Source organism: Anabas testudineus, chromosome 16, assembly GCF_900324465.2.
Source record: "Anabas testudineus chromosome 16, fAnaTes1.2, whole genome shotgun sequence".
NCBI lineage: Eukaryota > Metazoa > Chordata > Actinopteri > Anabantiformes > Anabantidae > Anabas > Anabas testudineus.
Window position 1 is genome coordinate 5,997,815 of NC_046625.1, and position 14,103 is coordinate 6,011,917.

Consider the following 14,103-nt stretch of genomic DNA (forward strand, 5'->3'; position numbering starts at 1 on the left):
CAATACTGCCCTCTTGTGTTCACATAACCAAAAAGCCTTCGGTTCAGGCCAGTGACTTAGGAAATTAAATTGCAGAAAAATTGGGTATTTGATCATCAAAAAAATATAAAAGGTTCTGTCTGCCCTGCTGGAAATGTGTTCTGCCACAGCCTCTGATCAGCTGAGCATCCCCAGTAAAAGCCATTAAAGAGACTCATAGTAGGTACTCAAGAGGAACAGATGAGAGTAGAGAACACAGATTCGTGGCCATGACATTATTTTAATTGTCACAATAGTGACTTGACCCTTAACTCAATGCCGCTGTTCAGCATGACAGCATACAAAGATATTAAACCAAGCTTTGAACGGAACATCCCTAACAGAACTCTATTTTTGTGTGTTATGTATTTCATAATAAAACAGCAGTATAAAGAGTAAAACAAAAATTACATTAAAATTGAATTCAAACACAAAAAGGTCTTTTGGTGTTTTTGTTTTCCTCATGTACACATTACTAATGCTCATCTCTTACTATAAAATAGACCTGATTGTTTTCCAAAAGCACAGTAAAAGCACATGTAAATGTGAATCTGAATAGTGTTTTTTGCAGGACATTTCAAACTTCATATACTCCACAAACCAGATTAGCAGGTACTGAAATATCTGCAAAGAAAAAATAAAAGAAATTAGAACTGGAACTAATTTCATTCATCTGAGCAACGAGGTGACAGATGTTGAAAATTGTTTGGCATTTATATTAACTAACGGAGCATTTGTGCTGACTGGACTGTACTGATACCTATTTTCTTTGGCTTGGGGAGATTCAGGTTGTTCATGATGTTCACAAACTCCTCCAGGTTCTTGGTCAAGCGTGGGTTAAACTTGCGCTCCTCACCAACCGTTGATGCAGTTCGACCTGATACACAAAGACAAACACAGACCAACAGGTCATCTGCAGTAAGTGTGGCCTTAATGTTCAAATGAAAACAATGGATGCATTAAAAATACCTATTTACAAATCATGTATGCACAATTGTCTCACAGCATTATGATTTGTAACATTTAACAGACTGTGACATTTGCTGTTAACCTGATCTGTGCATCATTGTATTGTATATTATGAAATTACCAGCACAATAAAACTGTAGAAGCTGAATTATTACTACAAGAGATATATAAGAGGTATTCAGTGCTGGTTACTACGAATGGGAACATGCTGGCAAACCTAAGTAGTCATGTGCTGGGTAGATAAGACACATGTCAGGCAGGGTGAAGATCTTCTCATGAATTGACTGGTAGAGCTTCTCAGCGCACCCTAAAGAAGAAAGATAGCATGCAGTGACAGTTAAGATCAAAATTGTTAGGCCCCATGTGAACAATTTATCAGCCTTTAAACCATGAGCAAATCAATCAGCATTAAACTTTACTTGAGTGACTCCAATCAGCACAGCTAGTGTCTACTTCAACTCTTGTACATGACACAAAGAAAAAAATCCAATTAGAAGAAAACGGACGTGGTCAAAGGTGCAAGATTTCCGAGAATCAGAGATGTGATGAAGATAAATGTGGCTGAACTGGATTCTTATGGACGTGATGTGTCAGGCAAAGCCAGAGTTCAATTCAATATATCAGTAAAACATTATAATTAAGCTCAATTTGTTATTTATTGTCATTTCCAGTGAAAAGTGTTTTGTTTGGTTTTAAAATACTTTGACCTTAACTCTAATATACTGCATTACTGCAATATGGCCTCTGACCTTCATCTAAAACAAATAAAAACTTTCACTTTCAGCTAGAGTGTATCTAATATAACTAACAGACAAAAAAGCTAATTAATGTAAGATTGATGATGATGATGTCTACCCTGCTGGAAATCTGTTCTGCCACAGCCTCTGATCAGCAGAGCGTCCCCAGTAAAAGCCATGCTCTGATCCGCTAACACCAGAGTTACACAACCATCAGTGTGTCCTGGTGTCTCTCTCACTGTCAGATACTAGAAAAGAGAAGGGACATAGTACGTATAGATGTGACCATAAGCAGAACATTATCAAACTGAAGGACAGTCACGTCTTTTAGTCAAGATGCTAAATATTTTTTACTGTATTGTAGTCTGCAGATTTAAACCTATAGCCCTCATTCTCTTTAAAATGAGCTCTTTCATGTAATAAGTCACACACTTCTCCTTACTTGTTTTCCAAATTTGATCTTGTCTCCCTCTGACAGCTGGATATCAGCAGAGGCACCGCTGAATTTGGAGATGGCACTCTTCAGCCCAACCAGTCTCTTCTTCATCAGCCCCGTACTGGTGATGTGGTCTGCATGGCAGTGGGTGTTCACTATCACAAAAACAGGATACAGTGGTTCATTGTAGGGTTTATAACTTAATAACGATCATAATCCAATCATAAAAGTTATTGGACTTGTTTTGATGATTCATATTATCGTATTGTTTTATGTGTTATGAGTTTTGTAGGTTCACGTGTCATTGAGAGGGTGTCCACCTGGTGACCCTGTAGCCTTGCCTGTATTCACACTCACTTATTTCAGATGGGTGTTATTGTTAATAAAAATAATTTATTCAATGGGGAATACCTACCTGCCACTTTCAGATTGAGCCCCAGTTCATGTATGAGCTTCAGGTCCCTGTCTATGGTCTCCAGGACAGGATCAATGATGACAGCCTCCTTGGTCTCTGTGTCAGCCAGCAGGTAGGTGTAGGTGCTGCTCTCCAATTCAAACAGCTGAACATTGAAACGAGTAAGGGCACAGGAATGAATAAATCAATAAATAGCAAGATGAAACCAGGTGGTAATAATGCACCTCATTCCCTTTGTTGTGTGTTTGTGTGTGTGTGAGTAATATAACAACAGGGAAACACAAAGAAGAAAGAAGTAGGACACACTGGACCCTATTTCCCTGAAACCTAAACGCAGAGCCACACCTCTGAATAATGGCTACAGGGCTGCACAGCTACTGATGGGACATCCCATTCACACCACATTGCCTATGCATCCTTAGATGCGGCAGCCAGCACTCTCACATCTGCAGCCGCTTAAAGAAAGTGAGAAAAGATGGACAGATCAAAATGTTTACTGTAAATATGAGATACAGGAAGATCTTTAAGGAAAGGGATATTAGCAAACTGTCACCTGGAAATGATGGATATTGGATGCAAAAGCACAAGGCAGTGACATCCATAGACCACAGCCCTCCACAACAACAGCATCTAGATACTGTGAAACACTTGACAAGTAGCTTCCCCCCCTTAAGCTGAACTATGGGAGTTGAATTCCAGACTGATTTGTTTACTTTTTAGCACAATGAAATTACTTTTTTTAATTTACTAATCTATTCTCTCAGTTTAGGAACCTGTGTGCACCATTTAGTTTCCCCCCCTCTTGGACTCTGTAGGTTTTAACTGAAGCATAACAACATAAATTAAAAAGTGAACCTACTTGTCTGAAGAACAGCCCTTTGGTCAACACTGTGCTGGAGCAGTATCTTCTGCTGGCAACTTGGATCGGCTCAAAGTCAGTGTTTAGTCCGGGACAGAAGCTCCTCCTATTGGCTGCTGCACAACTCCAGCCGTCAGTGTTTGTTCTGAGTCTAAGCCCGAGAGCCAGAGCCCGCTGAACTGGCTTCACTCTGCTGATTACCGAGCACATTGTTGTTCACCGGTACTTTTCCTGAATTCACTACCAGATGGAGAAATATCTTCACAGCCACAACACCACAGGACAAATGGGAGGAAGAGCCTCCAACTTCAGAGCCGCCTGGAAGCTAAACTTACCCCTTGTCGATGAACTTCGAGCTTATTATACTGTACTCACTTTTACAGCAGCTGTATTTGGCACCATAAATAGTGTTATTGTGTAACATGTGGTCTAATCCAGGGGTTCTCCGTCCTGGTCCTCAAGGATCGCTGTCCTACCTACTACTGATTACCAATCAGAAGGTGGAAGGTACCAGCTAAGAAGATGTTACAGTCATGAAAATAATTTGGCACAGGACTTATATTGACTAACAGAGCATGGGTGGCCCTTGGACTGTACTATAAAAATAGCTTTTTATACTTGGCTTGGAAATATTCAGGTCAGCCGTGGGTTAAACTTCTGCTCCTCCTCCTCCTGACCTAGTTTGATATGATACACAAATACAAATGGAGCCTAATACATCATCTATAGTATCTGTGGCATTAATGTTCACATGGCACTGGTAAACATGAAAACGTTCAACTGTCTTTATTACAGCACTGATGAGGACAGCCTCCTTGGTCTCTGAGTGTCAGCGACAGGTGGGTGTAGGTGCAGCTCTACAATATAAAACAGCTGAAGAGTAAAACAGGTAAGAGCTAAGAATGACTTTGCAATAATTAACAGGTGGTAATAATGCATGTCATGCTTATAGTCTTGTGATTGTGTGTGTGTGTGTGTGTGTGAGAGAGAGAGAGAGAGAGAGAGAGTGATGAGAGAAGGCAGATGATGAAAGGAAGAAAGAGAAGGAGCAGATTGTTTATACTTGTTGATGTAAACTGTGTTAACTCTTTGTTAAGTTTCCTGTGTTAGAGGTCAATCTATAGTCGGGGGCACAAGTTGCAGTCACTTTGGATTTTCCCAGTTTCATCAGCCATGTAGAACAGAACAAATTCACTTTGTAAAATCACAACAACACAACAGATAACCAGTCCAGTTTTACATAAACAGTGAAATGACACTGGGACAAATCCAAATAACAGTAACAGTTTGGTTTGTCAGCTGTTTTCCAGGATTTTCCAGGATCAGAAAATAATATGTTGAGATTAAAACTCACCTATCTCACCCTGCAGTAATATCAGAGTACATATTAACCTTATATTACCTTATAAACTAGCAAACATTGTGATTTTCTGACAGTTTATTTAAAACATTATTTTGAATTGCATCAATGTTTAGTCAAAGGAAGATCAATGTAATAGTGTTTTTTTCTTCATATAAAAAAATCATATATGCTCACCTCTATCTCTAAAAAAGTCCCGATTACATTCCACATAAAAACAACATTCAAACACATCTTTACATTTACATACATACAAAGGAAGGCACTGTATGTTGAGGAGTAATTCTACTAAATTAAACAAAGAGTAAATGTGAATCACTCGATGCAGCTGATTAAAATGGCGTCTTTTCCAGGATGTTTCAAACATCATGTACTCCACAAACTATATTAGCAGGCAATGAAATATCTGCAAAGTGAAAGAAAAAAAATGTTATTCATCTGTGCAGGGAGACTTTTACTGAGCATCAGTGGTGACTGTACAGTATATTGTCTTTGTTACCTATTTTGTCTGGCTTGGGGAGATTCAGGTTGTTCATGATGTTCACAAACTCCTCCAGGTTCTTGGTCAAGCGTGGGTTAAACTTGCGCTCCTCAGCAACTGTTGACACAGTTTGACCTGATACACAAAGACAAACACAGCCCAATAGGTCATCTATTGCACTGCACATACCCACTTCCACCCTGACACGTCGATATGCAGTCTTACATCTGGTTGGCAAAGTCAAAGTAGAGTAGGATAAAGACTTTCTTGAACTGTTTAGTCATAATTATTAAAATGTTATTGAGAACTGTTAAATTCAGATATGATAGAAACATTTTGATGTGTGTGTGTGTGTGTGTGTGTGTGTGTGTGTGTGTGTGTGTGTGTGTGTGTGTGTGTGTGTGTGTGTGTGTGTGTGTCTGCTTGTGTGTGTTTTCAGCCAACCTAAGTAGTCGTGTGCTGGGTAGACAAGGCAGTGGTCCGGCAAGGTGAAGATCTTCTCGTGAATCGAGTGGTAAAGCTTGCTGGGGCAGCCTAAAATGGAAATCACATTTAATACAATACTGTCCTCTTGTGTTCATCTAACAGTATTACAAACAAGCTTTCACTTTAATATAACTATATAACTAATAAGCACCATAAAAAAGAGACATTTAATGTCAGATAGAACAATATAACAGTGTATGTCCACCTTGGGGGAAAATCTGTTCTGCCACAGCCTCTGATCAGCAGAGCGTCCCCAGTAAAAGCCATGCTCTGATCCGCTAACACCAGCGTCACACAACCATTAGTGTGTCCTGGTGTCTCTCTCACTGTCAGAAACTAGAAAAAATAAAGGACAACGTGATTTATTTTAGCAGCTGCTAAGAAGTTCTGTCAGATATCTGTGTGTCTGTAACACCGAGTCACTAAAAATATACCGTCTCTAAAACGAGCACTGTATGGATTGATTTATTTAACTTCATGTCACACATGTCCTTCATACTTGTTTTCCAAATTTGATCTTGTCTCCCTCTGACAGCTGGATATCAGCAGAGGCACCACTGAATTTGGAGATGGCACTCTTCAGCCCAACCAGTCTTTTCTTCATTTGCCCAGTGCTGGTGATGTGGTCTGCATGGCAGTGTGTGTTCACTATTACAAGAACAGGATACAGTGGTTCACGGTTAGATTTGACAATAACCTAATAACCTAATCAATCATCAGAGAGAATTTTCCATTTATATACTATATATAGAAGACAGCTACCTGCCACTTTCAGACTGAGCCCCAGTTCATGTATGAGCTTCAAGTCCCTGTCTATGGTCTCCAGGACAGGATCAATGATGACAGCCTCCTTGGTCTCTGTGTCAGCCAGCAGGTAGGTGTAGGTGATGCTCTCCAACTCGTACAGCTGTAAAACAAGTAAGTGTACAGGAATGACTCAGCAATAAACAGCAGAATAAAAGCAGGTGGTAATTATGCACCTCCTCTCTGTCATTGTGTGTGAGTTAGAAACAGAAAATAAGGAAGTAAGGAAGATATGGGACATATTATGATGTGGAGTTAAGTGTTTGTGAACTATTGCGCTAGTTGAAGCACTAGTTTAAACTCAGGGATCATCTCAGATCATATATCAGAAAATGTAATTCATGATTTTAGAAGAATTGAACTTCACTTACTGCAGGTATTTATTTATTTATACCATTTGTTCACTCAGTATTTTTTGCTGAAGCCACCCAGAGAAACAACAGCCTGACCAAAATGAGCCAACAGTGGTGTGCTGAACCAGAGGAACACACCACTGTGATGCGCCTTATCCAGACTGTAAGAATGGACATTAGTGCTCCACGCAGCTGCGGCATCTTCTATGATTAGGTTAAAATTCATGATACATCTTTATTCATCATTAATGCTAACTGTGCTAACAAACTTCAGGGATTCAGGTCTTTGCACAGGGCAGAGATTCCGTCGTGCGTAAAAACAACCTGACAACCTAACAGAGCTCACTCGTGCACCTGCACAGAGCTTTCTGTCTTTATTACCGTGCGTTTTGCGATATGCAAACATCTGTCTGTGTGTAACGTTCCCATCAAGACTGCTGAACGTTTCATTTATGACTACAACATGGTAACTCTGTGATCAGTGTAAACTAACATGTACAGTTCTGGAGACGGTGTGAAATAATGCGGTACCCAAACTCAGAGCTGGAGTCTGTGTCTCCTCACTTCTTTTGTCGCCCTAAAAACTCATCATTTATGTTTGAACCTCCGCAAACAAAAACACAGATTGTGACTTAAATGCTCAGTAAGATTTATAGTTATAGAGTTATCCTGGCGTTCAGACATAGATCTATGAGCTGAAGAGTCAAAAACACCTGAGAATAAATCCAGAACACAAATTACGCACGATTAAGTTTTTCCCCCTTTGGCACCTCCCGAGCTCTCTTCAGGTTTTAACTAAAGCACTGCAACGTAAATTAAAAAGTGAACCTACCTGTCTGAAGAACAGTCCTTTGGTCGACGCCATGCTTGAGCAGCATCTTCTGCTGGAAGCTTGGAGCGGCTCTAAGACAGCCCTTACGCCGGGACAGAAGCGCCGGCTGTCGGCTGCTGTGCAGCTCAAACCCTCGGTGCTTGTTCTGAGTCTAAGCCCGAGAGCCAGAGCCCGCTGAACCGGCTTCACTCTGTTGATCACCGAGCACATTACTAGTCACTAGTCGGTATTTTTCCTGAACGCACTACAGGTGAATATCTTCAGATGGACAAATGCCTTCACACGAAGCCTTCAGAGAAGCTGCAGCCAGGAGCAGATCTGGAGCAGATAATGAAACTCTCAATTCGATCCCTTTTATATTGTTGTCTATTTGTATATTTGGCACCTCAACCAGTGTTGGTGCTATTGAGTAAATGTGTGGGCTAGAACCCAAGACTTCTTCAAAGCCACTTCCTCCATAGTAACAGTTCACACCAGCGCACGAGCTTGGATCACTATTGTCGGTTGTTGCGCACGACCGCATCAATGCGCGCTCATAACGCACACACTGTACAATACTAGTGTTACATGCTGGAGCTGCCTACGTGACTACTGACATACACTTGATCAGAGAGACTCCACCCAAACAAGTAAACTGCAGTAACAATAGTTTATCCAACATTTTGCAGACTCATCGTCGTCTGGAACAAGGTTTCGTGGTCTTATGGGACGGAACTGAATCCTTCCCATCCCAGCGTCTAAGTGGACTCTACAGTCCCCTTATCTTACTGCAAGTGACACTCAAGCTTTTGAGATCGGTACTCCCAAGGCAAATTTAGTGGAGAACGGGGTTGGTTGTCACACTTTTTATTTTTATACAGATCCCTCATAAAATGCGACTTTAGAACATCCACGGTGTAATAAAAGGATAAAGTGTCAGCTAAGAATGGAGTGACTTTATCTTCCTTAAGCTTTTTCTGTTCAAAACATGTTGAAAAAAAAACTTTAAAATACATTTTGTCCATTTCTGACAACCATCCCTATTTTGAATATTTTAAAATTGAATGTTAAAAGTTCAATCTCATTAAATGCAAGAGCCTAACGTCACATGAGAACTTACACAGGAAAATACAGTCTTCTTCATCTTCTTCATCCTCTGCTCAGTGAATGTTCTTTCTGTTTCAGTCCTGTCTTTCACTAGTGGAAACATCTGATGAATGAAGGACAGTGGTAGTAGCCTGTGACTGGGGGATTTTAGGGGCCCTGTTCTGTGTCATTCAGCACCAATTTATCTGCACATGGTGAGGTATTCTGATCAGCAGCTGATCCAGGATCATAGCAATGAAGGGGGAATCATAGCTTCACAATCCCATTCTCTTTAGCTTAGTTAAGCCCATCAACCGACAGGTGAGAGCTGTGGTTGACCAGGAGCTGAAGACAAACTGGTATCTTGGCATCACCTACTCCAAGTTGTTATAGAACTGGTCCACGTTATCCATATTAAAAGGTGTGGCATGTGAAAGGCTAGTGGCCTCCGGGGTCCTGATTGAGAGTGATGGATGTCTCTTCAGAAATCCAGAGAAACAGTCTGCAGCTGCCATCTTCGACAGTCTCATTAGGTAGTCACCTGGAATCATTCTCCAACTAACCGCTCCAACCCATTCTAAACCATGTTAATTGGATTAAGATCAGGTAAATGTGGAGGCTAGGCCATCACTCTCCTGCTTAAACACAATCTCGAGGTGTGTTAAGAATCATTTTCCTTGGACTCATCAGACCAAAGGAAAGTTTTTGGACTAACTGACATTCATTTATTATAAAGGTAATGATGGACTGTTTTCTTTACTTACTAATTAAGTGTTTCATAATATGAATTAGTACAGTAGTTGTAGTAGCACTCATGGGGCTTTTGAGTCTGTACTCAACTGATGGTCTCAAGCATATTAGGACTGTGCAGTGTGCATGTTCTCCTCTTGTTTGCATGTTTGTCCAAAGTTGTTCCTGTTGTAATAACATTTGAAAACAGAGATGGTAAAATGTCGAAGATTGGAGAACAGTCCTTATAGTTGGAGTTCCGACTCAAGAACTCGGACCAAGTTCAAGTCGCCGATTTCACTGAGTAGCTGATCACTTTTTTAGCGTCCATAAGTGAGCCGTCTCAGCTGCTATCTAAACAGTGCACCCTGTCCAAGAACTTCAAGACTTTAACAGCAGCAAACACTTTTATGGCAGCTATGTTTGTTACCATAACCAGTATAGAGCTAGTAGAGATCACTCCTGCAGAGCTACTTCTTCCATACTAACAAGTCGATGCACAACAAGCATAGATCGTTATGTCGGTTGTTGTGTACATGCATCATTAATGCACACTCAGAAGCACTAAACACTAGACCTGTTAGGCAAGTTTCCACATGTACAGTATTTTTCAATTACCTAATGTTGATTTAGTTGTATCCTAAGGCCTATTCAGTGGGTTTTCTTGTATCCAGTTGCCGTGAAGTTCTGTCTTCATAGTGTTGACCAGAACATTGGTTCACTTCCAAAATTACATGACTTCTAAAACCAATTGGTCTTTTTTTCAACATTGTACAGATAGACTCTCACTAAATTGTTGCTGTTATAATAATAATTAAATGTCAACAAAGAAGATAAATGTCCATGTTGGCAAATTAATTACCAGCTGGTGACTGCAACTTCCTAAACCTCCTCAAAGTTGGAGCTCTGACAGGCGTCCAAATCTAAGTACTTGACATCGCTGAGCATTTTTTAGAAATGTTAAATTAATGAATTCTTACAATTAACTTTATTTACTTTATATTTTATTTAAACAATGGGTGAGTGAGCTGTACATGAGATATATTTAAATAGATATCTTTATAGATATCTTTACATTTTCAAAGAAACAATAAATGACTTTCTGGTAAGAGGCACAATAAAGGTTAGTATTGTCACTATGATGAGTGATATGCTGCCTTTTTGCAGGACACTCAATCTTGTAGCCCACAAATCCGATTAGCAGGCACTGAAATATCTGGAAAGGAAGAAGAAAAATGAAATGAAGCAGACGAAAGGTTCCAAGCAACAAACCTGTGAAGGGAGGTGTCACAGAACTGAAAGTCTTTTGGCACAGTAATTATATCAACTATCAGAGCATATGTGGTGATTGGACTGTACAATAACATTATATTAATACCTATTTTCTTTGGCTTGGGGAGATTCAGGTTCTTCATGATGTCCATAAACTCATCCAGGTTCTTGGTCAAGCGTGGGTTAAACTTGCGCTCCTCACCAACCGTTGACACAGTTCGACCTGACAAACACAGTCCAATAGGTAATCTCTAGTAACTGTGGCCTTATTGTTCACATGATGCTTGTACACATGGAATAAAGTGATGCGCTGCAAATGCTTGCTGACACATAGTTTATGCATATTTATTTCTTTCTCTTGATGGATGAGACCAAAGTGGCTTGGCTGTTGGTTTGGCTTATATGAGCTAAGTATTGTGTTTGCTGGCAACCAAACACTGCATTACAGCACACGGTGCCATGGTGGTGACAGTATCATGACATGTGGCTTCTTCTTTCTCATATTTGCAATTTGTTTTATTAAATTAGGTTATTGTGCTTTGAAAGATGCTGGCAATAGACTTACAATACTTAGCTAGTGGTTAAAATGTGTGTATTTGCAATGCCCCTTTTCACACCGGTGACTCTACAAGGTATTTTATATTTATTCAGATGTGTGTTTTCTGCCAACCTAAGTAGTCATGTGCTGGGTAGACAAGGCACTCATCAGGCAGGGTGAAGATCTTCTCATGAATGGACTGGTAGAGCGTCTTAGCACAGCCTAAAATAGAAAAACAATATTTTCCATAGGTTAAACATATCCAGAGGACAACTAGTCCAATAATGGCACTTGTTCACACAATGAAAAACCTTTATCTTTACATTAGTGTCTATTGAATGAAAAAAATATTTTTTTCATTATTAAAAAATGCAAAAGGTTTCGTCTACCCTGCTGGAAATCTGTTCTTCCACAGCCTCTGATCAGCAGAGCGTCCCCAGTAAAAGCCATGCTCTGATCCGCTAACACCAGAGTTACACAACCGTCAGTGTGTCCTGGTGTCTCTCTCACTGTCAGATACTAGAAAAAAGAAGTGACAAGGTGATTTTAATAAGAATCTCTAACTAAATGCATGGCAGTCATGTGTCACATGTTGATACAAGTATTTTAATGTAATATGTCTTGCATGTCCTTCTTACCTGTTTTCCAAAGGTGATCTTGTCTCCCTCTGACAGCTGGATATCTGCAGAGGCACCACTGAATTTCGAGATGGCACTCTTCAGCCCAACTACTTTTTTCCTCATTATCCCAGTGCCGGTGACATGGTCTGCATGGCAGTGTGTGTTTACTATGATAAGAAGAGCAGAGACTGGTTTATCATGAGGTTTGACACTAAATTTATATGAGTTTAAAATTTAGTGGAATCATTTCAGGATGACCTACACATGACCTACACATGATGCATGATATATTTGAGTCAGTAAGATAATATGTCATGTATTTGTTAATGTAAGGGAAAATGAAGGAGAAGGAAAACTTTTTTCTAAAGTTATCTGAATTCATGCAACACATCATCTCTCTAACTCTCTAGACGACAGCTACCTGCCACTTTCAGATTGAGCCCCAGTTCATGTATGAGCTTCAGGTCCCTGTCAACTGTCTCCAGAACAGGATCAATGAGGACAGCCTCCTTCGTTTCTGTGTCTGCCAACAGGTAGGTGTAGGTGCAGCTCTCCAATTCAAACAGCTGAAGAGTAAAACAAGTAAGGGCACAAGAATGACTTTGCAATATTTTTATTAACAGGAATGAGCGTGTGGTAATTATACACATGCTCCCTATTGTCTTGTTATTGTGTGTGAGACTGTGATGTGGACATGTTGCTGCAAACTGTGTCATCTCTTACAAAGTTTCCTGTGGTGGTGGTTATGTAATAGCAGTGTGGATAAGTTTCAGGCACTTTAGATTAGTGTAAATCCACAGAAGTTTAACAAATTCTCAGAGATGATTGGAGCAACATTGTCTTTTGTTGCTCCACATTGTCTCTGAAGTGCTGCCACTAAGTGTTTGAAACAGGTACTGCAATCTAAATTGCAGACACACTTGAATTTGGACACTGCAGGTGAGCAAAACATAACACTTGGACAATTACAATCTAAGATGAGTGTTTTTGTTGTTTCACAATTGACATAAAACCCTGTTACATTCTACAATGCAACAGGATGTCAACTGGTGACTGTCTGGTGGTTCTTCATAAACAGGAAAAAGAGCATATTTCCTTGTCATTGCCGGTTAGTCTGGTTTTCCTTACATTATCGAAACAAACGTATGCACATACTCTTTTTTTAGTCCTGTCTCAGTAAACATGTCTCGTACAAAACGTACAGTAAGGACAAGAAAGACCTCAGTTGATCCTACTGTCTGTTAATTTATTTGTTAAAGTATAGTACGTCCAAACTGCTGTGACACTTAACTGACTATGTCATATTTTAAACATCTGTTTTATTAAGGTAACAAAAAACACTGTGTGCTCTCTTCCGGTTTCCAGCTGCTCTCCGTAACTACGAGCAACCACCGACGCATTCTGAAGACGGTCACCAATTAACATGGCCCCTATTAAATTCACAACACCGAGCATCACTTTATCAACGTTAAGTTTTTGCAAAAGTAAGAAAATGTACAAATGTTGCTGCTACTTTATATCATAACAATCTCAGATCTGGCAACTTACGCAATAAACATAAATGAGAGTGAACCTACTTGTCTGAACAGCAGTCCTTGGGTTTGCACCATTCTGAAGCAGTGACTTTACTTTCTGCTGGTTGCTCGAAGCAGGTCTATGTTGGATCTTAGGGGGAAAAGAAGGGAGAGAAGCGCCTGTTGTCTGCAGCCCGACACAACCCTACAGCTTTAACATCAGTGAGTTCCTGTGGTTCTCTGACAGCTGTACACTCCCAAACAAACCTGTCCTACTGGATGATGAGCAGATAAACGCCGGCTGATAAAGTACAACACATTTGGAAACTAAGAAGTAGCCAACATCGTCCCTTTACTCTCCATCCAGGCTGTATGTCACAGTCAACAGTCCTGGAGATGTATTCCTCCATCTGACTGATGGAGATGATCAGTGGACGTTTATTCATTATGTCAATTAAACAATGATGATAATATTTAAAATGTAGGTCTAATGAAGGAAATACAGGAGGTCAATCAATGGGTTAACAATTAAGGATGGTGATGTCACATCATCAGATGATTGCTGAACTTGTAGCAGTGTTGCAAAAAAAATCAACATATCTCATTCAGTAAGAC

At 40.1% G+C, this 14,103-nt stretch overlaps 1 protein-coding gene across 8 annotated transcripts in view; it reads right to left on the reverse strand.

Moving 5' to 3' along the window:
- Positions 1-4: 4 nt before the first annotated feature.
- The window catches only part of LOC113169532 (persulfide dioxygenase ETHE1, mitochondrial-like), a 32,254-nt gene continuing 18,155 nt past the window's right edge, over positions 5-14,103 (reverse strand). The window contains exons 1-7 of one of the 8 annotated variants that reach the window (XM_026371019.1): positions 13,552-13,746; positions 12,396-12,540; positions 6,261-6,409; positions 1,843-1,972; positions 1,205-1,294; positions 779-895; positions 5-642 (exon numbers count right to left, since the gene is read on the reverse strand). In XM_026371019.1, coding sequence (XP_026226804.1) covers positions 596-642; positions 779-895; positions 1,205-1,294; positions 1,843-1,972; positions 6,261-6,409; positions 12,396-12,540; positions 13,552-13,584 — 711 coding nt within the window. In that variant the 5' untranslated portion in view covers positions 13,585-13,746 and the 3' untranslated portion in view covers positions 5-595. Of the gene's footprint in view, positions 643-778; positions 896-1,204; positions 1,295-1,842; positions 1,973-2,166; positions 2,316-2,575; positions 2,721-2,920; positions 3,008-3,434; positions 4,101-4,205; positions 5,201-5,293; positions 5,411-5,719; positions 5,810-5,953; positions 6,098-6,260; positions 6,410-6,523; positions 6,669-7,750; positions 8,222-10,531; positions 10,761-10,922; positions 11,040-11,486; positions 11,577-11,743; positions 11,874-11,992; positions 12,142-12,395; positions 12,541-13,551; positions 13,754-14,103 lie in introns of those variants that run through there. The other 7 variants (XM_026371014.1, XM_026371015.1, XM_026371016.1 and 4 more) reach the window with 7 other exon arrangements.